Source organism: Dermochelys coriacea, chromosome 20 (genome assembly GCF_009764565.3).
Source record: "Dermochelys coriacea isolate rDerCor1 chromosome 20, rDerCor1.pri.v4, whole genome shotgun sequence".
In the NCBI taxonomy this organism is placed as follows: Eukaryota; Metazoa; Chordata; order Testudines; family Dermochelyidae; genus Dermochelys; species Dermochelys coriacea.
In genome coordinates, this window is record NC_050087.2 from 4195467 (window position 1) to 4216453 (window position 20987).

The 20987-nt window shown below is 49.0% G+C and overlaps 1 protein-coding gene across 2 annotated transcripts in view; it reads right to left on the reverse strand.

Annotated features, from left to right (window-relative positions):
• Positions 1-365: 365 nt before the first annotated feature.
• CSRNP2 (cysteine and serine rich nuclear protein 2) overlaps positions 366-20987 on the reverse strand; it is a 29253-nt gene continuing 8631 nt past the window's right edge. For both annotated transcript variants that reach the window (XM_038378836.2, XM_043506597.1), the window contains exons 2-5: positions 11170-11424; positions 9353-9612; positions 6243-6539; positions 366-4878 (exon numbers count right to left, since the gene is read on the reverse strand). In XM_038378836.2, coding sequence (XP_038234764.1) covers positions 4006-4878; positions 6243-6539; positions 9353-9612; positions 11170-11320 — 1581 coding nt within the window. In that variant the 5' untranslated portion in view covers positions 11321-11424 and the 3' untranslated portion in view covers positions 366-4005. The remainder of the gene's footprint in view (positions 4879-6242; positions 6540-9352; positions 9613-11169; positions 11425-20987) is intronic.

Sequence of the window (20987 nt, forward strand, 5' to 3'; positions counted from 1 at the left end):
ACTGGAGCCCTGCTCTCAGATTTTAAAGCAGCATGACAGCATGTCTAGGATGACTAACCCTGAGGATCAAGCGAGCTGTTAAAGCCCCACTAGTCTATGTCCCATTAATAAACCAGAGGATATTAAGCTGCAGTCTGAGTAAACAGCCTTTGTTTGTTTATGCCTTCAGCATAGACACAGACCATACTGCAATTTCCAGAGGTGTGCAATGGTTACTTCATAAATAGACCTCTAATCTGCTTGAATTAGGGTCTAACAGGCCACAGCAGGAGTCCCTACCCAGTGGCACAGAGGTAGCCTCAACCCAACCAGCTTAAACCATATGCTTTTATCCCCTTTGAGATGAGAACACAAGGCACAGGATGCAAGTTTGAGCATTTCTTTATTTTTACACTTAAATATTCTCTTTAAATACAGCATTATCACAATGAAAAGAACCTAAAAGGCCAAAAAAAAAAAATGCAGAGAACCTGACAAGCTTTGGATTCACATTGAAAATTCCACCTGTATACAGTGTGTGAGAGGAGACCGGAGAAGTTAGAAGTAGCGAAGTCACTATTTAAATAGGAAGAGAAGCAGGGCTAGAACCAAAATGTCTCAGATCGGGAACAGGCAACAGCTCAATAGCACCAGAAGTGAGATGGGCTGTTGGGTTTACTACATGGCTAACAAAAGTGGTTTAGGAGGAGACAGTGCAGTACCAGCATTAGTGTCATGAAGTGTGTGTGGGGAAGGGAAAAGGCCAAAATGCACTTTCATTGCACTATTAAACAGCATAGTTATCTTTGTAAAAATAGAATAAATCCTATTAGTTCTTAGTTTAGTGTGAGAGCCCCCAGCCTAACTGCTGCTCTAGGATTCTTCTGTAATTTCATTTAAAGCAGTCCAGCCTCTGGTCAGCCTGTGTATTTCCACACATCGCCAGAAGGCCCCAGCCTAGTTTCATTTGCTTCCATAGCATCGAAGGACTGGGATACAAATCAAGAAGGGAACTTTAGTATCAAAGATTTTATCTATTAAATGTCACAGGCAGAACCACTCACTTTCTTTCCCTCGCACAGGAGAGCTGCCGTTTCTCATAGGAGCAGACCGCATGCCCAAAGCCCTTATGCATACACGGTGTCAGTCTGGCAAATGGCCAATCCAGTTACTCAACACCTGATCAACACACACAGCCAGGTCAGCTAACTGTGCGAAGTGGAGGGAATTATCGTCCTACTGGCGCAAGTGACCATTATTCCATGGGGGATATGGGGGGAGGAGGAGGAGGAGAAGAGCTTTAGTCTTTACGTGTGGGTTCAACTAGCCTCTTCCTGCTCACTGGCAGCACCATCTTGGAATGTTGGGGAGAGAATTCCCCCTGCTAAAGGCTTCAAAGGGATCTGCCAGGAAAAGGTGTGAATGCTTAATTCCAGTCTCAAGCGCATGTTCTGCTGCTTAAAGTTCGGCCAAGGGGTGAAGCTTAAAGTGCTCAATAGCACAAGCTCTGTTGCTGCCCTACTGCAAGAATGACTTTTAAAGCCTTTACGCTTCTTGCTGTCCCAGAGGAAGGGGATTGGCTGTGGAATTAAGGCAACAAAAATGCAGGGAGCGTGCTTGGGCTGTTTACAGGAGATGCCCAGCTGTGGCTGCACCAAGTGCAAGATTCAGCATCCTGTTTAGGGACTCACTTTTGACAAGACAGCTGCCCTGGGGGTGGGCCGGACAGCTCTATCTATTCTACAGTACGCAGCTTTATAACTCAGAGTGTGGAATTTGGAAATAGGGAATTTAGTGATTTCATTTGTGCCCCGTAACAAACGGGGGAGAAGAAATATCACCTGCACCAGTGTGAGCTGTTCTTGTCCATTTCTCACATGTTGATGGGGTTGTGGCCATAGCCCCAGCAGGCAGGTGATGGGCCTGGGTATTTGATGTTTAAGGATACATGGCCACTGAGGCCAGAGGAGGTTCACAGTCTAAACCAAAGAGGAAAAGCTAGTTTGCTGAACGCAACGTTCACTTCTAACTGCTCACTGCGCCAGGAAGAAGTCAGACAGCAAGTGGATTTTAAATACCAGTCACCAAAACACAGCTCTGTTCACCCTAGAAATCCAGCAAGGCGTTAACATGTAGCTGACCCACCACCAACTGCTTAGTATCCTTCCAGCACAAAATAAGTGCTATAGCTACTTACTATGGGAGAAATCTGTAATGGAAGAGTGAAATGGACGAGATTGTTTCGGCAGCCCGGCAGGCTCCACGAGTCTGAAAGAGAAGGGAAAGGTATTTCTGCTTTTCGCAGAAGTTTAGTGCTGCAGTTGTGCTGGGTCCTGGCCTTTCAGAAAGTACAGTGCAGAGAAATACAGCTGGGTCCTGGATGTGTTCTCCTTGGGCCAGGAGAATGAGGGGACCCAGGGGAAGGGGTCTGTACCAGCTTTTTGCCACAGAGGGAAAGATGCCTGTGAGACTAGGGAGAAAAGTGCTTTTGCTACCTGCCTGGAAGGCAGGAATTGTGGCAGTTTTGAGAAGTTTTAGCCTTTCCCCCAGAGTCTGGGGAATATGCTGTGTCTTATTAAAATGATGATTATGTGCCTCCCTGCACCAGGCTGGGATGCAAGCCCAGAGCACAGCACCTTCTCTGCCACCAACGTATTGCACCTTTGCAATCTCTGCTGAATTCACAGACAGCCCTAATAGGGAAAGGGCCGATTTCTTTCAAGAGCGGAAATGTTTGCTGCTCACCCAGTCACCCAAGGCTGCAATTCCATTGCATGCAAACCTCTTGCCCTCCAGTTTAGACCGAGCCAGGACAAAGGGTCACTATTAAGCGACTGGGTGGCAGGAAGCTTTTTTTTAGGTGAGCATGTGGATCATATTCTTGGTCTTCCCCCTCCCCACTCCACTTCCTGTGCAATTAAAACAGAAAACATGGACTTGATTAGGAAACAGTCAGGTGGCATCCTCCCACCCGTGTCCACCAGGTTACCAGTCTTTACCATCCAACCTTCATACTTCCACAGAGAAGATCAATTCCATTGGAGTAGCCCAGGTCCAAAGAGGGAGCTCCCAGAAGGGTTTGCCATGGGGAAGGGAGCCCACAGCCCAGCACAGGGACTGTAGAGTCAGTTACAGGCAATGGGTCACAGAATGGCCCAGTAAACATTCAGCACATTAAAAAAAAAAAAAAAAAAACTTTTAAAAAAATGAACGGATTCCATCAAGCCCATAACAGGCAGGTGATGCAGTGCTGGGAGGCAGTGGGGCGGGGGGCAGGACAAAGCTACTGACAAGCAGGAGACTCTGAGCTGGGTGTTAGTTTATAAAATGGTTGCATGCTGAAAGAGTAAACGTAACCAGTCGTGGAGGATGATTGATCCACAGAAAGCCATCTCTTCAGGGCATGACAAGGGTGGCAGTTACCAGGGGGAGAGCGGAGAGCCCAGGCTGTTCCGCTGCTGGGGAGGGGCTCAGACAGGAGGTTCCAAGGGCAAGTGCTGAAGCAGACGGTACGGTAGGAATGTTGTCAGTTTCACCTGGGATGAGAAGCAGGATGAGACTCTGCCACACAAACACGTTCGAGATCACAGGGGGAAGCAACCACGGAAAGGCATCCCTGCTGCCCCACAGACCAAGTCCAGTGCTCGAAGGGGAGGAACAAGAGGCAGCTTCGCACTATTGCTTATAGGAGACGGACACAGATTCACATAGGATGGTCCCTGGGGGGTCGGGGGGGAGACACCCAGTTCCACAACTGGGAGGGAGCTCAGCTGAGCCTCCTCCCTCATCTGGCACACGGAGCAGCACCTCCAGTGTTAGACGTGATGCCCCACCCCCTCAAGAGACTGCCACAAGCGCTTGGTTTCATTGGTTTTCTTTTAAATCATATGTACAAAGCAGCCCAGCTCCCCCCACCCCACCCCACCCCACCCGAATTAAATAATCCTCAGCGGCCACTGCCACTCGATAAAATATCTGTCAATAAATAGACATCAGAGAAAGCACGTGGAGGGGCCAAGGGCTGGGTCACACGGCCAGGGCGGGCCCCAGGGAGCGCTCCTCCGGGGAAGGCAGCTCACACGCTCTCTCTGGGGCCTGCTCTGGTCCAGACGACTGAGCGTTTGTACGGAACGGAGGAGACATGGTTGCCCTGCAGCTCTCGTGGGGCAGGGAGGGCTCCAGAGACAAGGCAGCTACTTTCCCCGTCTCCGTCTTGCTCGGGGCCACGGCTCTGCTGCAAGGCACCAACGAGGCCATGGGGACGGAGAAGACGCTCAGATCCTTCTCATTTGTGTAAGGAGAGGGCATCTCCGACTCCTCCGTGCCACTCTCGCCCTTCACCCCCAGCACGGACCTTTGGTCCACCTGGTAGTACACCACCGGCCCATTGTTCAAGTAGGACTGGTCGCCCACAGCCGAGGCTGCCTGCTCGGTGCTGTCTGCGAAGCACAGGACAGATGAACCTGGAGGGAGCTGGGCTTGAATGAGAATAGGTGTGGGTAGGCCTGGGCACAGCCCCTCGGGCACGGCCAGAGGCTCCTCAAGGATGCACACTCCTAAGCTCTCTATGTTGGCACCACTGGAGTCTTCCTCAGCCTTCAGCCTCTCCAGCTCCTCCGCCGTCTGCAGGTGCATGACGGCTGTCTCGTTCTCCGCCATGAACTCCTGGAAGTCTTGCGTCTCCGAGGGCTGGGTTCCCAGCCAGTCGTTGCCGGAGCCGTGCAGAGACTCCTCCTCCAGGGCCTGGGGCCGGCTCACCTGCCGCTTGTTCTCCAGCTCCAGCTTCATGATGGTGTGGAGATAGTGAGTCCGCACCCGGATGGGATTAAATTCTATTCGCCCGGCCATGTTCCCACAGCCGTCCCTGGAGCAGCCACACGGGAAGGACATGCGATCCACCTGGGAGTAAAGGGAAGAGCAGTGAGACCGCAGCTGACAATAGGGTGACATGGCATGAGCACCTCTCTGGGGAAAGCACTCTGGCTCAGACCTCAGCTGAAGGAAACACACACAGGGTTGTGTCTGCCACCGCACTACAACAAACCATTAACTAGCCCCTAAGTGCAGCCCCCATTAACCTTGCCAGAACCCCTCAGGCTAATGCCTGGTCCTTCTTGGAGCTCCACATCCCCAGCCAAACCTGGGGAGTGTGAGGTGACCCTGCAGCATCTGCCTGCCTCTTCCCACCTAAGCATGTGGCTAAGAGAGGCTGGCAGGTGATGGGGGTGGGAAGAGGAGGGCACATTGCTGTGACTCTGATCCCTCCCGTCTGATGAGTGGACAATGGCCAGCATATGCACTACTCCCCCTGCACCCGGCCAAGGACAGTGTGGCTAACCAGGAACAACCCCCCTGTGTCTCACCATCATGGGAACAACCAGAGATTCAAATGCCCAGTGAGCAGGAGGGGCCAGGCCACCCTAACAGCAGGTCTGGCCCTTTACCCCTGGATTCTCATGAGTATATTCAGGGGATCCCTGCTTTGATGCAAGGACCCCAGGTGTTTGGTGGTGATGGGGAGAGCGGGAGGTCACTCCACTCTTACTCCCTTGTCCCCATTTCTGACCCTTAAATCCCAAACTGCCCACCCCACCCCTGCTGCTTTGGTTTCCCCTCTATCCAGGAGGTACCATCAGTGTGCTACACGAGTCAGCCAGCAGGGGGAGCCAGTGCAGTCCATAGTTCCTGCCACATACCTGGGCAGACTCTGGTCCCAAACCCAGATCTCAACCCGGCAGACACCATCAGGATCTGATTACTGGCTCTTTGCTGCAGCCACCAGCTCTGTCAGACAGAACAGGGGGTTCATCTCCATGGGCGAGGGCGGCAGGGAAGGGACCGCACCCCAGCTAATGGGGAATCTTTCCTACTCCGGTTAGGTGGGAAGATTTGATGCGTTATTCCTCTAAGGTCCCCAGAGCCCTTTCCAGGGCAGGGAGGCGCTCAGTGCAGGCCAATACTACAGACCTAAGAGCTCCCCCACACCCTGGGATGCCTCTGATTTGCAAGAAGGGGCTGTTACCACCTTGTTTGGGAGCTGCCCCACACAGCAGCCCCTGGAACCACGCAGATGCATGTCTCCTCTGAAGGGTAGCTCCTATCCTGCCCTGCAAGCTCAGCACTGGGGATAAGCCAGAGACCTGGCACAGAAATTGAACCCACAGCCTTTGAGCCTGGAGACAAACCAAGCCAGAGAGATGCACCGACGCAATCCAGCACAGATAGCCCAGACCCAGGTGCTACCTAGAGCTGCCCCAACAGACCTGGCATTTAATTCCCGCTTGGCTGCAAGCGCAGGCTTCAGGATCGCAGTACAGGCGGCAGTCGCAGCCGCATTCCTCTCGGGACAGGCGGATGGCGCGCAGTTCCTGCTTCTCCTCAGCATCGATGCGGTGAACCCCGGAGGCCCGGAGCAGGGCTCGGCGCCGCTTGGTGGGCAGTGGCTGCAGAAAGAAATAGTCGTCCACTTCCACGTTCTCCACGTCGATGTCATCGTCCGACACGTCCTCCAGGGTCAGGCCATCTGCCTCCTCTGACTCCACTGTGCCATTCTTTGTCAGCTGGGGAGACACGGGCAGAGTTAGTCCTTGGCACAAGGCCTGGCGCTCTGCCCCAGCACATGCCTGGTGAGACACCTGCTAGCATTACCTCTTGGAGAAGCGATCTGCCAGGAAAGGGGAGACTCAGTTGGGACCACGCACCTAGGGACCTTCAACAGCAGCAGCAGATGCCAAGAAAGATTTTTCCGCCCAATTTCCCCATACACAGCCTCATCTGACCCAGTCACCTATTGCCTCATCCCCACCCACCCACGCAGAGGCCTCACATACCGCTGGGGCCTGCACCCCACCCCCCTTCGCCCCAAGGTCACTACAGCCAAAATGCCATTTCACTCAGCTGTCCAATACAACTGGAGCAGGAGGCAGGGGACTCAACCCTCCACATGACATCAGCTTCACAGGGGGATCTGAGCAACCAGCCAGCATGAACAAACAAGCTGCCGTGCAAGTGGATTCTCCACCAGGCCCCAGGTTTTCCCCTCCTCAGCTCCTTGCTAGGCCAGGCCAGCTTTCAACCCTTCAGCTTGTGATAGCCTGCAGGGCACCCTCTGCGCTGACCCACTGGAGATGTGCTGGGGAAGGAATTTGTACTCAGGTCAGAGGAGATGGGCTGCCCTTCCCCACCCTCTGCAAGTGGGGAGATAAAAGGAGGCCGCCGTGTCTTAAAATATCTGGCCCCTAAGGAGAGGAGCAGAGTGGAGCAGCAGCAGCACCCCCATGGGCCAGATAAACAGACGATGCCATGTATGCTGCGAGACCAGGCAAGTGAAGTCTCCCAGCTTGCTGTCGTTGAAAAGCAGTTAAGGTGCCACGACCCGGCACCCGGGATCCGAAAGGAATATCAATGTGTGTGGCTTCAGCAGGGCAACCGACTTACAGATAAGGCTCCTGGGTTGCCGTGGGCCCCACCCACACACCAGGCCTGTCCCCCAGAGCAGCTGAAGAAAACCCGAACCCTCTGCCCCCAATCCTCTTCCATTACAGAAATGAAGGACGCTCCCTGATTGGGCTGACAGGAATACAGAGCCGAGCAGCAGCTTCTCTTTCATTCCCTCTGCTCCCCAAACCCTTGGAAACTGACAATACAGTGTGTTCTTATGGCCAGGGCTTTTTTCGTCCCCATTTATATTTTAAATGCAAAGACTCAGAGTTCCTAACGCAGGCATGATGGAGAAGCTGCTGCTGGAATACAGGACAATACACTAGAGGCTGCTGCTTTCATCAGAAAAGCCGCAGGTTTGCGGAGGCAGAAGGAAAATTCCTGAGAGAGACATGATGCAATAACTCCATCTTAATAATGCTCATTTCAAGGGCCATGGAGGTCAGAGCAACTCCACCTTCATTCTCCGCAATCCAGGAGGTTCCCTGCAACAGATGGCAATTCTATAGCCCTGCTTGCCACTGGGGAAGTACTGACACTGCACCTTGCCCTCTGATGGCTCATGCCAGGCCCCCAGGATCACAGTCCTTTTTCCTGGGGCAGCAGCTGCACTGGAGCAAGGGAAGGGGTCTGCTTCAAGTCCTATGGCTGTAAGTCCTCTTGCTTCCTGCTCGTGACTGCATTGGCTGCAGGTGCTTTGCAGACCCCAGCTCATCATTTGCCCTGTTTCTCTGCACCTGTTTATCTGCCCCACATAACCCACCCTAAAGCCACATGCCCCAGCAGGGGAAAAGCCCTAGTTTGAGGCATGCACTTTAAAGGCTGGATGGATTTGTGTCCATTTGCCAAGCAGGTTGCCATGGCAGCAAGAGGCTGATTTGAAAGGCTAGCGTTGCAGACAGACATGTCTGTTCAGTAAGGGAAGTCCAGTCTCTAGGCAAGTCACAAGCCAGGTACCCACCCATTGGGGATAGCATGCCCCACTGATCGAGTCTCCTTTGTGCCTCATCTCTAGAAGCTTGATGGAAATTGGGCAAGTTTTCAGAAAACCTAGTGCCAGGCTGAGTGAGGAGGTTTAGCTCCAGCCAGAATCTTGTCTCTTAGTGTGCCAGGCTGCAGCTGCACCCCTGGCAGAACTCTGCCAGGCCGCAGGCCATACCCCATCACAGATTTGTTCACTCTGGTGAACTCTATACCCACAACAGAGAAAAGTAGATGACTTGGGACAAAAAATTACCTCTGGCTGCTCCCTAAGAAGCTCAGTCATCATCCCCGTCCCCGCATCTCGCTCTTCCCAACTTGGGTCCCAATCCCTCCAGAACTGGCTGTCACAGATCCACCCCCACCGGGCAGTTGCATTCCATGAAGGGGTGAATAGCAATGTCCGATCTGCCTTCCTTATGCCAATAGCAACGGAACGACGCAGGATCAAGCATGGTCTGGAGAAGGGCAACCAGGCGCCTTTATCCGCCCGCTCTCGGAACGTGTGGACAAGAGACAAGCGATGGCGGAAGACAGCACACTTTAAAATGAGGTCGAAATAAATCCTGTTCACACCACACACAGCCGGTGGAACTCCTTTCCAATCAGATGCCATTGACACCAAGAGCTCAAATTGGATTAAAAAAAGGAGTGCACATTTACAGTGACAGGAATATCCAGAGTTATAAGAGTAAGTATTAAAAGATCTCTGGCAGGGATCTAAGCCCTCCTACTTCAGGATTTAAGTCAAGCCCTCACGCTACCGGGGTGGGGGGGCGGGTTAGGAAGACACTTCCTCTGGGGGCTACTTATCACATGCCTGCCCAGCTGCTGGGTTTCAGGCACCATCCGTCAAAGCAGCTGCTATCGGCCAGACAGAGGATTCTCACAGCAGCCACTGAGTTCTTAGGCGCCTTTACCCCTCCCACTCCCCCCTCTTTGTCAGTGATACCTTCATTTTCTTGGCATGGAGTTTCTCCTCCTTGAGGTGCTCCCGGAGGATCTCCCGATGATTCACCTCCTGCTCCTGGGCGAACTCGCACAGCGTGTACCTGCGGACAGAGTTGTGGTGCTGGGCCATGCCCAGGGAGCTGCCCCCTTGGCTGGGCACACTGGTGAAGCCCTGGCGCCGGGCGAAATAGTACACGGTCACCTGGTCAAAACGCACATTCTTCCTGCGCAGCTGTTTCTGCCTCTTCAAGATGGATGTGGCTGAGAGCAGAGAGAAGGGAGCGTTAGACACAGGGCGAGAGCACGGGATTCTGAATGGACCCTACTCATGCCACGACCACCCCCAGCTCTTCCATGACACAGCAGACGCATGAACCTGACGGGTTTGCTCTGAGTTGCTGACGCACAGGCCCCTCAAAAGGCTGATCAGCTGATTTGAGGTACAAGGATGAGAGGGAGAGGGATAAGTGGGATGTCTGCGTCAATTAGGACTGGCTGCCAACTTCCAGAGCAGACCATACCCTGGACCTCACTGAGGAGGAATTCATGCGTGGAAATGCCTTACCCTCCCCTAGGGCTTTGCAAGAGTTTCATTTAGAGGACCCTATTTGGGGAGTGGGGGAAGGGGAGGCCAGTCCCAGGGATACTGACCCTCTCTCTGGCTGTAAATGTCTGATAGGGTTAGAGGGAGCGTGTCAAGGGAAGAAATCACATTTCCATTTGAAGATTTCTGGCAAGTAAGCCCTAAAATTCCTTTTACTGGAAACACTCATTCACTCTTGCTCATATTTATCAGTTTATTTACTTCGTCCATAGTCAGAACCACTGGGCTCTATTTTTTTTTTTTTTTTTTGACAGCATGCCCCTCTTCTCTGACACTGCAAGGGGTTTATCACTGGGAACAGGAACAGCGAGGCTGAAACTGAAGTGAGGGGAGAGCCAAGGCCGAACAGGCTTGATGGCTTGGCTTTTGGGCCCCTCCAGGAGACCTTTCCAAATGGAGAGAAACAGAAAAATCCCTTCCAAATTTCTTTAAAAATAATTTTTTTTTAATAATAATAATTCAGGGCAAGCGAATTTCTAATCCAAAATATTTTTTTTTAAAGTTAGTGTTAACATAAGCTAAATTGATAGTGATTTCTTTAAAGGGATGGTAAATTTGGGGTTGATGGAGAATTATGAATTTCTACTTCCTCCGATCCTTCCCGACCACCAGTGGGTAATTGACAATACTCCTAGCATTATCACTTTCCTCTGGAGCACTAAGCAGAGATCATCTTTTAGGGTCAGGTTGGTGTATCACACATGCCTGAATTTATCCACTGCTGGGGGAGGGGTGGGAGCTTGGACAGCGTAGGAGGGAATCGGACTTTCTTAGCTTCCATGCTGAACGTTAAAGCATCCCTAGAGAGTCTCAGGGAAGAGAGTTAGCTTGCACAGGGAAATTAAAAAAAGCATCTCAACTGTGCTCTTGGTTGGAGACAGTTTGTCATGCAATCCATGCTCCCCTCCCACCATTTGTTAGCATCCATGCAGTCCAATTTCAGGCAAGGTCATCTATCTGAACCACGTGTGAGAAGATGAAAGGGCAGAGACCAGATCTGTGCAGACAGAACCCATTTGACTATGTTTTCAGCCCACAAATCATGGACACCAGCATTCCCCTGGGTGTGATTTGCACTTGTCTCATGCTAGTGAGACCAAACTGTGTGACATGAAACAAGCCATATGCTGGGTCCACCCGTGGGGTCAGACAAACAAAACGCCACATAGTGGCTCTGCAGAAAGACCCCCCAGTCCACCGGCTCAGCCACTCACGTATGAAGCCAATGGTGCTTGGCGGGTTGAGGCTATCGCAGCTGTCGGCGCTGTCGCTGTTGGAGATCTCATCGTCCGAGTTGGAGATGGGCGAGCCCACATCCACATCTTCGAACTTCCTCTTGAGGCTGCCGCTGGCGATTGCATCCATTTGTCTCTGGCTCGCATGGAGAGCCAAAGAGCATAAAAAAGGAGAGGTCAGCTGCAAGAACTCCAACACCAGCCCCAGGGCTATCGCAGAGGCTCAGCAGGTACCTGGGGATAAACAGGGAGCATAGGGGAGAGAAAAAAAAGTCAGCAATCCACCAGCACCAAGCCAAGCTTCCATCTGTATTACTACAGTCCTGAGCTTACACCGATGCATCTACAGGCCGTTGTTCAGCAGGCCCCATATCTCCACAGCATGCACGGCTGCCGTGGCTGCCAAACGCCTTCTTGGAAAGGGGGTACTGGGCTGAGTTCCTAGCAGTTGCTCTTCCAAGTTGGGGCATCAAGACCCCCAAAACTTGCTATTCCAAGCCCCAGTAACAGCACACCGTTTGAGAAGCAGCAGTGGCAAACCCTTAGGGCTACAGTGATGTTTATGCATTAAATGACAAGCCAACACACAAGGCAACAGAAAAGGCTGAAGAAAACTCTCTGTGCCAGGACTCCAGCAAACTCTGCTGCCCACAGGCACCATTGACACACCACTTGTTCTCGGCCTGAGGGAGGACTAGACGAAAGCTCATACAGAGTTGTCATGACAGAACCGTGGGAAGGTTGAATGCCTCCTTTGCTACAGACTTGCCAAGACAGAAATCCTACATGGAGTTTAAGTGATTTATACTTTAAGATGCCAGCTGGGTTTTCTATTCCTCAACATGTTACATGTCAGACACGTGGTCCCATACACTCAGCTGACTGGGAGAAAAGTCTGTTCCTGCCTTGTGTGTAGCATATGAAGATAGGATGAGGGAAAAGGCATGCCCACAAACCACCAAAGGAAGCTGGACCGGAAGCCTGAATCAAACAGGTTTCATACTTAGAATCAGCTGGACCTAAGCCACTGGGGTGATGGAATGTAACTGGTAGCCAAATTAGCACAGAGGAACCATATCAAGAATGATTCAGAAGAGACTTCCACATATTGTAGCACTAACCCACCCATCACTGTATCACTTGATGATTACCAGTTCTGTTCATTCCCTCTGAAGCACCTGGCATTGGCCACTGTCGAAAGACAGGATACTGGGCTAGATGGACCATTGATCTGATCCAATATGGCCATTCTTATGTTAACTTTAGGATTACTCAGTTTCTGCATTGACTGTCACAGAGAGAAGGGATCTGTCACCTAGCTTTTACATAATAGCGACTAATATGTTAGACTGTGAACAATGTTTACCACATATGGAGGAATACAAGCTATAAAGACTTCGAAGTATTCCACAGAAGAGATTCATAGATACTAAGGTCAGAAGGGACCATTCTGATCATCTAGTCCGACCTCCTGCACAGCGCAGGCCACAGAATGTCACCCACCCACTCCTATGAAAAACCTCACCCATGTCTGAGCTATTGAAGTCCTTAAATCATGGTTCAAAACTTCAAGGAGCAGAGAAGCCTCCCTCCAGTCAACCATGCCCCATGCTACAGAGGAAGGCAAAAACAAAAAAAACAAAAAAAACAAACCTCCAGGGCCTCTCCAATCTGCCCTGGAGGAAAATTCCTTCCCGACCCCAAATATGGCAATCAGCTAAACCCTGAGCACATGGGCAAGATTCACCAGTCAGATACCCAGGAAAGGATTTTCTATAGTAAATCAGATCCCATCCATCTAATATCCCATCTCAGGGGATTTGGCCTATTTACCCTGAATATTTAAAGATCAATTACTTACCAAAATCCCATCATACCATCTCCTCCATAAACTTATCGAGTAGAATCTTGAAGCCAGATAGATCTTTTGCCCCCACTGCTTCCCTTGGAAGGTTATTCCAAAACTTCACTCCTCTGATGGTTAAAAACCTTCGTCTGATTTCAAGTCTAAACTTCCTGGTGGCCAGTTTATACCCATTTGTTCTTGTGTCCACATTGGTGCTGAGCTTAAATAATTCCTCTCCCTCTCCTGTATTTATCCCTCTGATATATTTATAGAGAGCAATCATATCTCCCCTCAACCTTCTTTTAGTTAGGCTAAACAAGCCAAGCTCCTTAAGTCTCCTTTCATAAGACAAGTTTTCCATTCCTCGGATCATCCTAGTAGCCCTTCTCTGTACCTGCTCCAGTTTGAATTCATCCTTTTTAAACATGGGAGACCAGAACTGCACACAGTATTCTAGGTGAGGTCTCACCAGTGCTTGTATAACGGTACTAAAACCTCCTTATCCCTACTGGAAATGCCTCTCCTGATGCATCCCAAAACCGCATTAGCTTTTTTCACAGCCATATCACATTGGCAGCTCATAGTCATCCTATGATCAACCAATACTCCAAGGTCCTTCTCCTCTTCCGTTACTTCTAATTGATGCGTCCCCAACTTATAACTAAAATTCTTGTTATTAATCCCTAAATGCATAACCTTACACTTCTCACTATTAAATTTCATCTTATTACTATTACTCCAGTTTACAAGGTCATCCAGATCCTCCTGTATAATAACCAGATCCTTCTCCGAATTGGCAATACCTCCCAGCTTTGTATCATCTGCAAACTTTATTAGCACACTCCCACTTTTTGTGCCAAGGTCAGTAATAAAAAGATTAAATAAGATTGGTCCCAAAACCGATCCCTGAGGAACTCCACTGGTAACCTCCCTCCAACCTGACAGTTCGCCTTTCAGTAGGACCCGTTGCAGTCTCCCCTTTAACCAATTCCTTATCCACCTTTTGATGTTCATATTGATCCCCATCTTCTCCAATTTAACTAATAATTCCCCATGTGGCACGGTATCAAATGCCTTACTGAAATCTAGGTAAATTAGATCCACTGCATTTCCTTTATCTAAAAAATCTGTTACTTTTTCAAAAAAGGAGATTAGGTTTGTTTGGCACAATCTACCTTTTGTAAAACCATGTTGTATTTTGTCCCATTTACCATTGACCTCAATGTCCTTAACTAATTTCTCCTTCAAAATTTTTTCCAGGAAGAGGTAACAGGATCAGCAAACCCTGCCCAGGTATTCTTCCTATTTTTATCTAACCATCTCTGTCTATTCTGCTCTGCAACTATGGGAGAATCTCACTCTTAAAACAAGGCCTAGGGGAAGACTGTAAGCGTGAAGCTAACACAAAAATGAAGCATTATACAAGTCCCACAGTAGATAGAAAGGCATATGGCAAAGGCTTAGAACTAGATAAGTTCATGGATGATAGATCCATCAATGGCCATTAGCTAGGATGAACAGGAATGGTGTCCTTAGCCTCTGTTTGCCAGAAGCTGGGAATGGGCAACCAGGGATGCATCACTTGATGATTATCTGTTCTGTTCATTCTCTCTGGGGCACTTGGCATTGGTCACTGTCAAAAAACAGGATACTGGGCTAGATGGACCTTTGGTCTGACCCAGTATGGCGGTTCTTATGTTCATATGGCACATATTTAGCTGAACATCAAGCCCATAAATAAGAGCAAATGCCCGTAGCTTCCACAAATACAACAGAGCCCCTATTTTACTAAATAATTGGGGATTGAGGAGTTCATGGAATTGGACATCTCAAAATTACAGTAGGTTTAGTGCATAAGTTGCCATCTGGTGCACTGCATTGTTTTCTTGTTGTCCTTCAAACCACTGCAAAGCAATTTCCAATGCATTGAAGGCACTGGGATGTGAAGGGATGTCGACTTGTTCTTCACTGACATCCCTTTCATTATGTGATTTTTGGTGTTCAAAAAAAAAAAAAAAAGAAAAAGATAAATCGTGATTCTACTATACCCAAGAACACAATTCCCAGCACTCATCATGAGCTATGTAATAACTTATTGCAATTTGAGTGACTCTTCTCATGATAGGTTTCAGAGTAGCAGCCGTGTTAGTCTGTATTCACAAAAAGAAAAGCAGTACTTGTGGCACCTTAGAGACTAACGAATTTATTAGAGCATAAGCTTTTCCACCAAATGCATCCAATGAAGTGAGCTGTAGCTCACGAAAGCTTATGCTCTAATAAATTTGTTAGTCTCTAAGGTGCCACAAGTACTGCTTTTCTTCTCATGATGTACATGTAAGAAAGTCACACCTATATATAAGTTTAGATCAGTTGTCAAACCTATTTAAACTGGTATAAATCCCTGCATAGACACTCTTATTTCAGTTTAAGAGTGAGTGACTTATATTGGTTTAGTTTAAGCCAATTCCTAATTGACATAAGATAAATGAAAATAAGCTTGGCTGAAATCAAAATACAAGAGTCTGCACAGCCATTTGTGCCAGTTTAACTACACTGGTTTAAAATCACCCCCTTTAAGGTAAAACGCATTCAATTCTCTCATGTAGACAAAGGCCTTAGTTTAGAAGTGTCATCACAGGAAGCCAGGAGCTCCCATACACAAAAGCAGCCATGATTATATCAAGTTCTCGTTTTAGGATCCAGTGCTCTCATGAAGACCAGTGTAACAGGTCACAGGTTTATGCTGTATTTGCTATTAACACTAGGACTGAACTGAACACAGAGAAAAAGTAGAACCAGCTGCTATCAGCAGCATTGTTCTCAGCTTCAGCACGGTCTTCCTAGCTGATTTCCACACTAAAAGCAGAGCTGGGGACTGTTCTAGGAACAAACCACTAACTAGCTCTGCCTATAATAGAGTGCTGCCTAAACTAATTCCAAGATCAGCTGCTCTATCCAAATCCTAGGAGTTGAAGGATGTTGAGCCTATAGGAGGCTGTATTTCTTCTGCTCCAAAAAAAAGGTTCATGCATGTTTCCTCCCTCATCTTCCCATCAGCATACCTTAACAAGAGGGCACAGGCCCCAGTCTATGCGAAGCCTGGAAAGGCCACACACCGAGCCTCGAGCCTCGTTAACAAACTGGGCACTTCAGAAACTCAGCGGGGAGATAAGACTGAATCCTCACTTCAAGCAGAGACACATCGTTATAAAGCAGTGCTCACTTGCCAAGCCAAGAAACAGCAGAGCGGTGTGAAACAGGCACCATTTCTCTTGTGCCTGATGTCTAGAGGCATGGGTCACCAAGATACAGATGATTTGACCAGACTGACTTTGATCTGTGCCCTTCTTTGGAGGCAGATGAATAAAAAATACCCCGGGGAAACCTGGGGCAGCTGACAGTCTCCTCAGGGCTAGATAGGAGAGAGTCTTTATGCTTTTTAATAAGGCATCTTTGCCAGGGCCAAGAAAGAGAGACCCAGACATACAGACCTTTGTCTTCAGAGGTGCAGTCTGATGGAGAAGTGGTCTGACGGGCAGGAGAATGAGATAAGGCCAGCCAAATGCTGAGATCTCCTCCTCAGAGTCAGGTTGGAGTTTATAGGAAGTGCCATTCAAACCATAACACAACTGTATCAGAACAAGCCAAGGAGAGCGATCTTACCCTTTACACCTGGCCCAGACCATTGCATGTGTTCAGGATAGTTTTTAAATTAATTTCTCCCGGAGCAGGGCTGGGATCCAGGCCGCATTCCTGGTGGTTGGGATCCTGAGCCCAACACCCATCCACCCAGCCTTCCCCTCCCCTCAGTCTTCTCTGCACTTGTCTATTCCCTTCAACAAGCTAGCAACAGTTCCCATGACAACAAGTTGAACAAATGGGTTTGAAAAACATGTCAGCGACTGCAGGAGAGGCAAGAGGCTTCTGACTGCAGGACGGAACTTCCTGGGGGAATCAAACGATTCCACGCTTGATTCCTTCAAACAAAACGGGGAGCAGCCCCACCCCGTAGCCTCCAGCTTCAGACTATTCCCTGCACTGAACGGTTAAAAGTGCATGGATTCGCTCCAGGGTTCTGGGGGCCTCCAACCTCTTCAAAAAATCAAGAGGAAATGAGACTGCTCCCCCCGCCCCAAAAACAAGCAGAGTAAAAACCTGCGATTCTCATTCAGCTGACAAAGCAGAAAAGTCAACGAGTGCTTTGCAAATATCGAATTACTCCCAGGAGTCTGAGCAGTAGCATCCTCAGGTTTGCCTATAAGCAGAGTTACACCAATTGAAGAGGTGGGATGTTAAACTGATTTAGTTAACCCAGTGCCGAAGGCCGCTGGGATGCTCTTATTTTGATTTAAGCCAGGCTTGTTTCATTTTAACTTAATCTGATGAGGAACTGGTTTAAGATAAACTGAAATAAGCCCTCTTCAACCAAAACTCAGCATCTACACAAGGGTTTGCACTGATTTAACTGGACTGAGGTCCAGATGCTTTCAATGGACTACTGAATCCCTCCAAATTGCTGCTGATGCCAAAGGCATCCTGCTCACCTGTTTGACCAGAATATCACCTCTCCCCTTGGAGATGCTCCACCCGCTCCCCTTTGCACTGCGCATCCTGTTCACATGGTCTACCTTTGCCTCCAAAGCTCTGCATCTCAAAGCTCCTACCTACATCTGACCTGATCTTCTTTCACATTCGCACCTCCCCTCACAATGCTAATGATGCCTGCCTCAGTATCCCCCATCTTGGAAATTTCTTCTATCCCCTTCAAGACACCTCCATCTCAGTCAGGTCCCTCCCAAAAATCTTATTCCTGCCATCTTGCCTATTGAGATACAATTTATATGGATAACGAGAATGTCCAGTGTTATCTTACTTAATGACAACAAAAATGTTGGAAGGATATTAAGTCTCATGCTTCAGGGCTTGAGCCAATCTCTATTAGAGGTCAGGTGGCGTGTGTGAGGGGGAACAAATTATCCCACATCTGGCGGTATTTATGCCTGCCTCTGAAAATTACGGCACTGGCCACTGCTGGCAGACAGAACACCGAGCTAGATGGACCTTGGGTGTGATCCAATTTGGTAAATTATTTTTCGTCTTTATTACAGTAGTGCTTAAGAACCAACTAAGAACAGGGCCCCCCCCCCCATGTTAGGCATGGCACAGAGTAGGAGACAGTCCCTGCCAAGGATCCCCCAGTCTAAATAGACAAGACAGAAACGAGGTGGGGGAAGGGGTAGAACACCACAGCAGACTGAACGATAGGATGGCTCCAAACAGCATGTTAGTGCCACAATTTTTTTTTTCGGGGGGGGGGGGGGCTAAATGGAAAGGAAAGTGAAAGAAGAAAGGACATTGAAAGGAAGGGAAATGAGGGGAACAGGGCAAGGAGAAGATAGTAAGAGGCAGAGACACTGATGCGGGAAGGACAGAGACAGCTGGAGCAAAGAGACAAATTGGCAAAGGGCAGAGGAAGTCAAGTCAAAACCATAAGGTGGACACCCCCCCACCCCAAGAAACAAGCTCCCTTCAACTGTAAAATCCATCTCCCACCTCATTGTAATACTGAGGTGTTTCCAGAAGAAATCTCTGGCTAATGGGGCTCTGGCAATCATATTCCCACCTGAAGTTGCAGAAGAGGATTCAGAAACACGATGCTACTGCATACAGGGAAACTGACCCATCCCCTTTTACAGTTTCTAGCAGAGGTGTCAACAGATAGGCGTCTGCCCCCAGGACATCATTCATTTGTATATAATGGGCATCCAGAACCATACAGGGGAAGTTGAAGCTCTTCAGATTTGACACCTTGGATCGAGGTCTTACAAAGGGGCCGTAAGAACTGCCAAGTTCATTCTCAAACTTCGCGCCCCGATACCATCATCGTGGGACAAGACAACAGCAGAAGCAGATAAAGCTCCCTTCCTCACAAGCAACTAGCAGAAAATATACACAGGGCCCAATGGCATATCTCCTCCTTTTCCACTCTGGCTTTGACTCATCACCCACAGAAGGCGAGAGACACTGAAAAATATTTCATGGGTGGCAGGGAGGAAAAGAAAGAAAAGAAGCTTCTGGTAACAAGTGCTAAAAGAGACAGTCTTTTTTGGCAGCACATGGCCCTGTTCACGTCTGGCACTAGCATGTTACCTCGGCTGAGTATTAAGTGACCTGATTTCTCCTTAGGGGAGAAAGAAACGCAAACGGCCAAGAATTTAACTAACAATGAACTCCACTGAATCTCCGGATTCCGGTGCACCTCTGAATTAGCCTCCCTCAGCAACACATTAGTGTAGGTGGAGCTTGCCTCTTCCGGCATACAGCCTGACAGAAGTCAGTCACTTGGGTTCTCATCCTAATGAGTTTCTCCACTGAGGGTTAAGAGGTCAACAGCAGCATCCTGTCTGCTACTCCCTGGTACGCCATTGTTTGCAGTCCTGCTGGTTTACTCAGAAGCCCATGCAGAGTAGAGAGGATTAACCTACAACTCATTCTCCAAGACTCGCCTTACAGGGCCTTTTTAAAAAAGGGAATAATATAGCAAACCTCATGTGATATGCCCTGGACCTTTCTGCAGTACCAGACCCCGACAGCAACAGAAGGGGGCTCCAAGGCTGTCCCCTAAAAAAGGAGATCCATGGTTCAATGGTGGGTTAGATCACCTGCTTCTCATTACAGGAAGGAATTTCAAGTATTTTCTGAATAGTCCCATGGTGCTGGGAACAAAGTGTTGATGGGAAAGGCAGAAGAGAGCAGCAGGCGCTGAACAGTGAAAGACTCCTTACAAAGGGGCCAGCAGAACCAAAGTAGATTCTTCGTGTGTGTGGGGGGAGGGTGTACATTTCTTTGGAGGGGGAGCAAAGATGAATTTGAGGAGGGTGCCAGGGAGGATGAGAGAGCAGTGAGAGAATTCCAGCTAATCCTGGAATACTAGCCAATCATCCTACCCAGATAAGCTTGTTCTTCATCAGCTCAATTCCTTTCCCCAGCACGCAGGGGAGGGCAGCTGTCCCTGCCCAGCACGCACATCCTGCTGCAGGATAGAGGAAAAGGCCAGTTTCATTCATTCACTGTATCAAACTAAGTCAATTTACACCAAATGCATTTGTAAAAAAACATTCGAGACACACAGCGGCAGATTGCACAGAGACCTCTGGAGCCTTTAAGCCCAAGAGACATGTATCTGCTAATCTTTCTGCAGGGAATGGGCACACGGGCAGGACTGGCAGGTACTGTATGCCAAAACCTGGCACCACGGAAACATTTAAGAAATTTTCCCATAGCATCTTTCTATTAGGAGACACTCTAGTTCCACATTCACTAGGGCTATTCAGTGGGATTAGGATTTTGTTATGTTATCAGAGCAGGACAAGTGCTACTTGCAGCATTAGCAAGAAGGGACGATTCATACCCCAAAAGTGACTGCTTTTAAAACATAAAATGTAGTCTTAGGTAACAACTTTCAAGACAAACGGCTTTAAGAGTTGGATATAGTTAAAGCTGCAATGGTGAAGGCCCTTAGGCCAAGGGTGGTAAGCTTGCATGAAGGTGCAGAGCAGAGCAGTCAGGAAAGCATGGGAAGACCAAGGGTACAAGGTCAGCTGGAGCAAATCCATGCAGAGTTTTCAGAGGGAGAAAATAAAGAGCGCCAATGGAAGGCAAGATCTGAGGAGGGGGTGAGAATGGTCCCGTTTTGCACTGGAGAGAAGGTAGATGCAGAATGCTGCAGAGCAGGGGCTTTGGGGGACCAAAGACAATGCCCTTGATGTAGTTAAAGGTTGACACTCAGGACAAGATGGTGAGCACAGACAGATGGATTAAAAGGCATGGGGTCCATAAGCTTTGGGGTGGAAGGGAGGATAGGCAGGTATGCACAGAGAGATAGGAGGAGGAAAGCTTAGTGCCAGCACACCAAGATTTTTGAGCGTGGCCTGCTCTTTGGGCGGTGAAT